Source organism: Asparagus officinalis, chromosome 4 (genome assembly GCF_001876935.1).
Source record: "Asparagus officinalis chromosome 4, Aspof.V1, whole genome shotgun sequence".
Taxonomy (NCBI): Eukaryota; Viridiplantae; Streptophyta; class Magnoliopsida; order Asparagales; family Asparagaceae; genus Asparagus; species Asparagus officinalis.
In genome coordinates, this window is record NC_033797.1 from 131,633,037 (window position 1) to 131,644,370 (window position 11,334).

At 36.1% G+C, this 11,334-nt stretch overlaps 1 protein-coding gene across 1 annotated transcript; it reads right to left on the reverse strand.

Annotated features, from left to right (window-relative positions):
- Positions 2,978-8,076, reverse strand: LOC109838921 (tubulin-folding cofactor A-like). The gene is made up of 3 exons (XM_020407348.1): positions 7,856-8,076; positions 3,397-3,483; positions 2,978-3,317 (listed from the first exon to the last, which is right to left on the reverse strand). The coding sequence occupies exons 1-3, from the start codon at positions 8,006-8,008 to the stop codon at positions 3,219-3,221; spliced, it is 339 nt and encodes a 112-aa protein (XP_020262937.1). The 5' UTR covers positions 8,009-8,076; the 3' UTR covers positions 2,978-3,218.

The window sequence follows — 11,334 nt, forward strand, 5'->3', positions numbered from 1 at the left end:
AGGAAAGAAACACAGTCGCACAAACCCTCTTTCGCACGAAGCCCTAAAATAAATGCTGGGATATTTATAGTCTGCTAAAGAAATAATCGGGTGGGCCTTCATCATGCGGAAATGAAACCGCAGAAAGAAAATTCCTTTGCCCACCTCGTGGGCTCGTGGCCCCCACTCACATACTCTATACACACGTACACAACACACACACACATATACATAAGGAAAAATGTGTATGAGTTAACGACTCATTTAACTAAATGAGTTGCCAGCTCTATGACACGTTGTGGAGCTCACGTGTCATAGAGTTGACAGCTCATATTGTTAAATGAGTATATATATATATATATGTATATATATATATATGATCTGTTTAAATATCGTACTATGATTTTATCTTGTTCTTATCATAATTAAAAGAACCCTTTTATACAGACGTTAAATTTAACCAAAATAATCGTTTGGATTGTTAAATAAACCTTAATTAAACTATCTGATACAAGTATTGTCTCCGTCCCTCTCATGCATGCACGAATATATTAATGTGCAATATTGCACAAAACCACTCTCAAGCTCATACTCATTAAAATCAATACAATTTTCATATATGTATATACGATATCTTTTTGAATGAAAACCTTATCCCGATGGTTCGTCTCTCCTATCTCTGGCTTCTGCGGCTGCAAATTCTTGTGCATTTTTGTCCAAAAGCCCCTCTCAACTCTTAATTTGCATGTTACCCCTCCAAGCACATATACCTAATACTGTATCATAGTTACTCCCTATGAGTGTAAAAATTAAAAAAAGGCACCCTAAAATATGAAAATGTTGATTAGGTCCCTAAAAAATTAGAAATTATGCCCTAAAAAATTAGAAATTACAAACAACCCCGCTCGGAAAACTAGAAATTGTACACCCTGAAAGTTTAAAAACTACATATAACCCTCTTGCAAAATCTGAAAATTATTAAAGTACCTCAAAAAAATCTAAAACTACAGACTAACACCTTGGATATCAGAATTTTTTGAACAGTTCCATGAACAACCTATAATTACATACATCATCCTAAAAATTTAAAAATTACAAACATGCTTCCAATGTTCTGAGCAGCAAAAAACACCCCAAAAAAAGTAAAAAAGAAAAACACCCTGAAAAACTGAAATCTTCGATCAGTTGCCTAAGCGCATATGCTCTAGGCATCGCGTCCAACGCCTAGGCTGCCTAGCGTTTTCCATAACCTTATACCTAATATTTTATTTTTAAGGGGAAATTCAAATTTAGCACGAAAAGTGTGACGTAGTATTTTTGTAGGAACATAGTTATTGGTTAGAAGTATTTTATCCACATTGACAATCATATTAGTTTTGTGTATTAGTAATCAGCAACATCTTGATATATAATATCTATTATTCTTAAACTGATGTTGTGTATCATATAACTAATCTTTTTTGTTGGTCTCATGTGAAGTTTGTTAGGTATGTATTTATTATGGATTTTGCATCGCTTTATGAATTTGCTATATGACGTAACATGTGCAAAAAATTACAACTTGGAATATTTAATATATTTGTTAGATGAATGTTTTAACGTTTGAAATGACATAACTAAAATCAATGCAACAGCAAGTTCGATATTTGTACACAAAATATTATCACAATGTTATAATCACCATCAAGTATATGTTTAAAAAAATTGATTTTACTCAGCTCAATATATTGTATGGTAGCCATGAACTATTTAAAAAGGTTATAGTAATGACACAAACCCAAAAGAAATAATCTATGTCTGACCAAGTAAGTGTTGGATGTACATAACTAAAAGCAATGCAATAGCAAGTTCGATATTTGTCCACAAAATATTATCATAATGTTATAGTCACCATCAAGCAGATGTTTAAAAAAATTGAATTTACTTAGCTCAATATATTGTATGGTAGCCATGAGCTACTTAAAAGAGTTATAGTAATGACATAAAGTCAAAAGAAATAATCAATTTATCTGACCAAGTAAGTTTTGCACATGCATCCCACCTATAGATTAATATTACTACATATCTCCTCTGAACAAATAGTGTAAACTATTTCACAAATAAGACATAAAACCAAAAGAAACAATCAAATATTTGTTCGCGTACAAAGCACGTGCGTCCTACCTAGTCTAAATTAAAATGTGAAACATTGAAATGGGATGCGGCGGAGGCAAAAACAAAATGGTCCAAAGCAGTGTTTTATTTCAAGTCTTAAATTTACATCATCTGTGCTGGAACTGTCTAAAAATCTAAAGTAGTACATAAAGATTTCTGTTTGGCAACCGTGGCGTTTTTACCGTTTTTGTTTTTTTTTCCAACAAAAACAAAGACACACGTTTGGCAACCGGGGCGTTTTTTTGACTTGTCACTTTACAAAATCTAAAAATTAAATATTTTTCTCAAAACACCAAAAAGATGTTTTAAGATTCCGTTTTTTCATCTAAGCCGCCGCAGCCCGCTCGCCCGTCTCGCCGCCGCCGCCCGCCCACTGCCGCTATATAAATGGTCAAACTAGTTTGACTAAAATGATGTTTTCAAAACACATTTGAAAAATAAACACCATGACATGGTGTTTTTTACAAAAACACAACAAAAAAACACATTGATTACCAAACACACCAATATCAGAGCATGGATTTTGTCGGAAAACCTTTATGTTACAAGGGGTTTATGTACTTTATATGTGAATATATAAATTTTTTTCTTCACATTGATTAAACCATTTCACAGTTATGAGGAGAAAATGAGAGAGACAATTTCATGAAACGAAAACTAAATTTTATAGAAGCGAATCAGCAATCTGATCATCAATGTGAAAAATTGCACGCGTACATCTTGAACAACAATCATCATGCAATAACCACGGGCATTACTCTAATTTTTTTCTAACTGGAAATACATTACCAAAATTTCTGTCTACCCTTGGTTTCAGGTTTCTCCAGATTCAGTAGAATGTTCAGAAAAATTTTTACTCAAATTCATGAACTTTAAGAACTCTATATAAACAACAGAACAACATTTCATCCTTCTACCAATATTTCAAAATACACAACTGTATCCCTCACCAAACAAAGCAATAGACATTTCACATGTAAAACCTGAGGGCAGATAACGCAAAATTTCAACTTAATACACTCTGATTGATGAAACCAAAGAAACCATCGCTGTCTCAAATATTCAAGAAGTACACACAACTGACGCTATTCTTCTGATGTTTGAAAGAAGGCTTTAACCTCTGATATGGTGCCTTCGGCCTCGCTTATCTCTGCGCCTTCCTGATTTGATTCCTTAATCTCTGCCTGCGATAGCGCGCAAATATTAGGCTAGGCTCTTAGAAATATTATGTTTTGCATATATTTCGATATGAATCATGCTTACCAGGGTGACCTTTAAGTCCGCAAGTGAAGACTCCAGTCTTTTGTGACAATCTGGTACCATCATTCTGGACTCTGCCAACACATTCTCCTGTCGAATGATTAAATTTGGCCCATCAGAATAAACTACAGTTGTGATAAATGATTTTGGTTTAATTTTTGTTTTAGCAAGCTAAAGACAAAACAGAATTCAGTAGGCTTTCTTCTTCGTGAGTAGCTTTAGCAGAAAAGAACTTTCTTTGACACAAGGATTGTTAGCGAGTGGCTTTAGCAGAGACAGTGCAATTGCTGTATATTTGCTGGCTGTCGACTAAGCTAATGTTACTGGTAGATGCTTCTTTGCCAATATAAGATGGTAAATTATGCATGGCAATATAACAATCTATTATAAAATGCCATCATGGCATGATGAATCTTGTGAACAGGAGGGGTTAGAGACAGAATACCCCGCATGGACTTACTTCAGTTGGTATCAGAATTATGATTATCTTAAATTATCGGTGTATTAAACAGAATTGAACTGTCAACAAACTTAAATAATCATGGCAGTGAAAAAAATTATAGTAAGATTTGATGCTGAACCCAAATAAAAGTAAAGGTTGCTTTTCACGAACAGCAGAAAATAATTTCTTAGTAAATAGTGAATACAAATCATTTACAGTAAAAGTTCAAGTTACTTTGGGAATTTCAGATCATCTAGATTTGTATTTCACTTTAAATTCAAATTATAATAATCAAAGTCAGAAAAGGATTTAGAATGTTCTAAAAAAGAAAGCCACAGATATGCCTCAGCCTAAATAGTACCTCTGTGAGTATGGAGTTGGATAGATTTTCAGCACTGTAATACTTTCACTTTTAGTCTAAGAAGCTCTAATATTTGCGATTGAAAAGAAGGCTTTTAACTGCTCGAGAGGGAGATGATTGCGAGCCCTAAAATATAACACCTGGCCTTGACAATGAAATCCTCAGGGAATTTGCTTATGTCAGCAATTGTCTTAGGTGAATGCCTTACTGCAGTACAGCCAACTCAGGCTCTAAGAAGCACAAAATGTTGAAGGGAAAGCTGCAGACTATGGAGATGGAAAGTCTTAGTTTTATTTTTATGGTATGAGGATAAGATCACTAAGCAATATGTAGGAATGTGATTTGCAAGAGGTTCACATCAATAGTCGAGTAATTTGATAATTAATTCTAAGGCAAGGGGCAGTAGAAGTTGAAGGGAAAGCTTCAGGTCCTGATGCTTATTCATTTACCTTTTTGCTTTAAGGCATGTGATTCACAAGTAGTGGAGCATTAAGGATGGAAGCAAAACTTTTACGATATCAATCTTGATTAAATCGCAACAGTTCCAATCTTGAGAATGGATAGGAACAAAGTTATTGTTGAATACTTATTTTATAACTGAAGACCGAACAAAAACTCGCAACTAATATAGCGACAAAGTGGAGCGCATTAAAAAGTAAAAATATGGTAAAAGGGATCCTGCTCCTTGATGTTTTTTAAGTTCTGGTCACAGAACCTCTATCTGAATTGATCAAAATTTTACATGCATAACATTAGAACCATCCTTAAAAAGCGCAAATACATTGTGTCAAAAGTTATTGTCCCCATCTGAGCAATTTTTTAATCTTCTTCATGGGCAATTCATTAGGAAGATATTCCTGGAATGTTCACCTCCTCAAACTCAAATAAATACAGAAGATGCCTGACATCTTAAGGCAAAGGATGTCAGGCACCTTCTACTCAGTTAAATAAACAAATACATTAACTGTGCAGCTCTTGATTATACTCCACCGTATGTAAGATTAGTCACAGCCCAGTATATAGCTTCCTCTAAAAGAGCTATGGCTTCAGGCTAGGGAGCAGGTACAATGAATAAGGAATATATCCCAGCAACCAAGCATCAATTGTTGACTGACACACAAGTTTAGTTCTTGTCATATTCTCCCTTTGCACAATCATTGCAGTAAATTTAAGATAAAACTAATCACGAGACACAGCCCTCAATCGATAAAAGCAACTACTATTGCTAGACCAAAACAAATCCTATTGAGCCCACAAGTGACATGCTAAGTAGTCCTTCAATTGATAAAGAATGACAAATCAATACCTTGTAACCACTAACTCAGTTGTGAAGAACACTTATAAGGGAAATCCTGAGAAAAACTGTGACGACTACTTCTGTCGTGCTTAAATTACTACCCATATATACCTATGCGAGTGAGTGAGGGAGGAGGGAGGGAGGGAGGAAGACTATTGTCTTGTGCCTGACCTGGCTGAGAGAACTATGCCCCGCCACTGCTACTGAACTGTCTATACTACAACTAGGGAAATCAGAAAAAAAATGCTGCTAGCTACTACCTAACTACCAGTAAGAAGAGGGCAATATGAAATCAACTGGATCAGCTTATCATTAGACTCTTTAATAGAAACACTCCGCAGCCTACCACTTCCAATTGCATCCTGTATCCTCAAATTCTCTCCACAAATGAGTTTATAACTGAATATATATTTTACATAAACCCTCCCTAAAGCAAAACTTTTTTGCTCATTTACTCTAATGAACACTGTTACACCAAATAGAAATTAAATGGGGTTTACCATCCAAATCGAATGCAATCAACCTGCTTCACCAATAAGGGCCTTGTGCATAAAAGGCGGTACTTTATATAAATAAAAATCTGTTTTTCTCTAAATAATAGCAGAATTAGTTTGAAACGCAATGCTACAACAATTGACTCTCCCTCCAAGTCAGAATTTCATCGGATTTAGAATCAAAAGTTAAGAAACAAACTCCTATCTTATGATGGCTGAAACCGTGACTTGGTGTCATTTGAAAACTGAACTTGAGAAGTTTTGACAGGAGCAGAATCAGTTACAACTTCATCCACCAGAATAAGCCAATTTGAAAAACAGATTCAACATGATCATCAACTGATGTTGTATGGGTTTGTAGTGACATTACAATTGTAATTTTCTTACAGTTTCACATTGCCTTTACGTTATTGTAAAACCTCATTCGGGCTACACTCATAAAAATTTTGTTTCACAAGTTAGTTTATTTTGAAAGACTGGACTAATATTGTCAGTCAGCATTACTTACTTACCCTTGTTAGAAATTAAAAAATGAACTCTGTTCTACAGAATTAACTTAATGTAATTAGGAGCTTCCACTCGTATGGCCGAAGACATGTAACCATCATACATGATAAAATGGAAGAAAGATTGCAAAAATGAGGGACAATTTAACAGAAGTTAAACAAATTAGGGCTTTCGTATACTTTTGAGATAACATCAACTACTCAATCGAATAAAAATAAATTATTTTGATAGGATTTTCCTTGGGTACTGCCAAGCAATAAAATATAATCCACTGGGTATGGATTATATTTAAAGTTCCATATTACCAAGGAAGCCTAGCGGGTCGTGCTTTCTCCTCTCTCATCCATGGCAAGCGACGATATTATTGGATTAAAATGCAGGAACACAGTCTTGTTACAAAAAAAAAGATTTCATGGCATATGGAGTTTATTAGCAGATATTGAGGCATCGAGAATTGTGATTCATGCGCATAGTAGACAGTTGAATAACTCCCCCATTTTAAGGATCTCTCTCCACGTGGGAGTTTCTTTATTTGTGCGGAGCTTCTCTCTGCTTATATGGAAGCAGTTCCCTATTACTATAAGGTTGCTATCATAAGATCATTATTTCTTCATGATCAATGTTTTAAAAAGCCTCCGTAGCCTGCCTAAGCCTAGGAAGTACCCAAGCCGCCTGCCTAGAGCCTAGGTGGTATTTATAGGCTTACCACCTAGGTTTCGGGGGCGTCTAAGCAAGCGTGGGCTGCTTACGTAGACCGCACCGCTTAAGCCTTGATCATGATGTCCTCCGTTGCAGCATTCACGCCCTCCAACTTCCTCACCGCACCGCTTAAGCCTTGATCATGATGTCCTCCGTTGCAGCATTCACGCCCTCCAACTTCCTCCAATTCCAACTATGAACGCCTCTACCTCCTTCGACCTTCAGCAAGACCTCCATTAACACTTATACAAAGAAAGAAATCCACCTGCGATTTAGTCCGATGCCTAAGCTTTAATATTGGCATTTACTATCAATTATTATAATTAAAAAAAAAGGAAAACCGCCTGGAAGCTGCCTAGGCTGTCTAGCGCTTTCTGTAACCTTCTCGTGATGATGGAAACTGAACTACAAACATCAAAATCTTTGTTTCACATTTTGCTTTGTCCACGGAAGAAGCTAATAAATCTAGTAATCACCAGTCGCCGTTGTTATAAGATATAAAAAAAATTCGAAACTTTCATACAGGATTAAATTAACCTAATTAGGAAGTTCAAATTTGACACCCAAATCACAAAATCTACAAGATGTGTCAACCTAAATCCACAAAATTAACGATTCAAGAAAAAGTTACAGAGATCTAGGGTTTCGAGGAAGATCATCACCTGCTGCTTGAGATCGTAGGGATCGGCGCCCTTCTCCTTCATGTCTGCGGTCTTGGCCGCTTCTCTCTCCACCTCCTTCTCGTAGTAATGGAGCTCCTTGAGCACGCGCTTGCAAGTGTTCGTCTTTATCTTCAGATTTCGAAGCGTCGCCATTGATCACAGAACCTCTCTCTCTCTCTCTCACTCTCTCTCAGTCCCTGTACTGAGATTGACGTCGATGGGAGAATAGTATTAGTTGAATAATTTTTCAAAACAGACTCATTCGTATTTTTATTTTTCAAAATCGACCGTTTTTTCTTTTATTTATCAAAACCGACCGGATTTTGTGATTAGCAGGTTAATCACTATCCTAAATAGTCGGGGTTGCCAACCCCGACTATTTAGGAGGGTGTTAAACCCTAATTAAAGGCCTTAATTAGGGTTTAACACCCTCCTAAATAGTCGGGGTTGGCAACCCCGACTATTTAGGATAGTGATTAATCTGCTAATCACAAAATCCGGTCGGTTTTGGTAAATAAAAGAAAAAACGGTCGATTTTGAAAAATAAAAAACTAAATGGGTCGATTTTGAAAAATTGTTCGTATTAGTTGCATTAAATACCCTACAGTTTTCACATTTTGCACTTACATACCCTTACTTTTTTCATACTTGACCGCACTTGCATAATGTAAAGTTTTTAAAGCTTACACTTAAAAATGCAAAATTACCATATTGGTATTAAAAGTAATAACTCATGAATTGGAATCACTGTCCATAGCAAGGATCAAGACATCTTGCACGATATGAGTCTCATGCTCATTCGTATCCTTCTTTGGTGCATAACAAATTGAAGACATATGACCCTCCTGGCCGCAGTTCAAACATTTTCCTTTGATAGGCATCACATTCGAGTTCGACCTCTTCTTCTTCGACTTTGATCGATTCATGTTCTGGTTACCCTTATTACGTCTTCGGCCTCTCTGCTCGAGACTTAGGGCTGAACCTGAACCTTCTGATTCGTGGGATTTTTTTTCTAACCTCCTTAGATATAATCATACTAACAATCTCGTTTAGGTTCAACTTCTCCTTCCCTGCTGAGTTGATGATTACGGTCACACAACGTGCCCAACTATCTGGTAACTGCGATAGTATCAATAGGGCCTATACTTTGTTATCAAACGTGATGTCGACTGAGATGAGTTGATCAACAATCGTGTTGAACTCGCTGAGATGCATCATGAAGGAACATCCTTCTGCCATCTTGAGGTTGAAGAGCGTTTTGATGAGATGCACCTTGTTTGTAGCTGACAGTTGCTCGTACATCTTTGCGAGTGTTTTCATAAGCCCCACCGCTGTCTTCTGGTTTAATATATATTATGTGTGCCTGATTTTGCAAGTGACAATCGGATCTGCCCTAGAGCCTTTCGATCCAATATTTTCCAGTCCTCGTCTGATTCCTCCTTCTTCTTTCTTTTTGATTTATCCATCAACGGATGACAAAGATCCTTCTGGTACAAATAGTCCTCCATCTGCGACTTCCAGTAGGCGAATTTTGATCCGTCAAACTTCTCAATCTTTGATTTGTCTTCTTCTGCCATAGCTCTCACACAGATCTAATCCGAACAAAGCTCTGATACCAGTTGTTAGCGATTCGTCCTATCGACAACATGTCAAATAAATCCTCTCGCGGAACGTGCCCTCCGGATCTTGTGTTGTGTTGAAAGAAGAAAAGAAGAAATTACAGCAAATAAAAGAAAACTTTGCAAGGAAAAAAATAGAAGAGAGAACACCAAAATTTTAACGAGGTTCAGCAATTTTCCTACGTCCTCGGGAGCCACACAAAAATTTCCTTTGAATATTAAAGAAGATTATAAAACTTGCAAGAGATAATCTCAAACTCCCTGAGATCTCTCTATTCAAAATAGCGTTCTCTGAAGAAAAAAAACCGCTCAAGAAAATCGCTACAGGGATTAGGAGAATTTCTCTCTAGAAAAACTCGCTACAGGAGTTGACGGAAAAATTCTCAGCTGAAGATCGTGACCAGGGTTCCCTATTTATAGGGAAATCCTAGGTCAAAAAGGCAAATTCAATTTGTCTTTTTTTACAAGTTCGCCTGACTACGAAGCTCACTAGTATGACTTATGTTCGCTTGAACATAGTCAAGCTCGCCTAAACTGATTCGTCTGCACTTAGAGCTCGCCTGCACTTGAAGCTTGCCTGTACTTGGAGTTCGCCTGCACTTGGAGCTCGCCTACACTTGGGGTTCGCCTGAACTCAGCTTTGTTTGTGACCCAAGTTCGCCTAAACTTAGCTTCGGGCTTCGCCTGAACTTCCAAGTTCTCCTGAACTTCCAAGTTCGTCTGATTTCTTAACTTAGAGAAATCTTTGCTTTGGATGCTTATTCTAAGGTTTGGGTCTACACCCGAAAACCAACAAAATTTACACGATGAGACAAATTGACCCAAAAATAAACTTTCCGACCAACTTTCCAGCGACCACTCATATAATTTGTCACATGATACCATAGCAGTTTTAGTTAGTCTAATTCAAACCATTAGAGGGGTATATTTTAACTTAATGTAAAAGCAAATATAGTTTTTTTTTATTTGGAAGCTTCTTCCCATTCTTCTATAAAATTTGGGTTCTTCATTATTAGAGAACATGGATTCCTTAAGCTCTAGTAATGAAGAACCATCAATTTGAAGGAAGAAGAAGGAGCCCCAAATATTAAAAAATCTATCTTCTTTCACCATAATTTGAAAATCACTCCTTCTAATGGGTAGAATGAGACTAACTGCAGTTATCACATCATCATAAACATACCATCTAAGCACATGTGGGCACATTACCTGAGTAGTCACCGAAAAAATGGCTAGAAAATTTATTTTCGGGTCTATTTGTCTCATCGTACAAGTTTAAATTCCTTGTTGTCACCAGAGATAATTTTGATACATTGTTGGTCATGAGATACTTCTTTTAATGCCAATCTGATAAATTAGCCTACACTCATATATCATATTATTTTTCCAGCGGCACTTATATAAAGTTTTAAAAATTTACACTCAAATATCCTAATTTTTTTTAAAAATAGCACTTACTTATACTCAAGTTTTTAAAATTTACACTAAAATGCTCTAAACTTTTTAAAACCGACACTTAAATATTCTTAAAATTTTAAAACTTATATTTAGATATTTAAGTGCAAGTTTTAGAAACTTTAAAATATTTAAGTGCCCGTTTTAAAAATTTCAGGATGTTTAAATGTTACCAAAAAATTAAGGGTATATAAATGCAAATTTTAAAAAAAATTTGTACGAGTATATAAGTGCGAAGGAGGGGCAAATAAAGGGTATTTAAGTGCAATTAAGCCTTAGGTCGGATCGGATCCAAATCCAATGAATTATCTAATTCGGGTTCTTATTTTAATTCGGGTAAGAGTTAAAACCCGAGCCAGTGATAAAATGTGAACTGCAAATAAAGTTTTGTTAGAGGATGTTTAT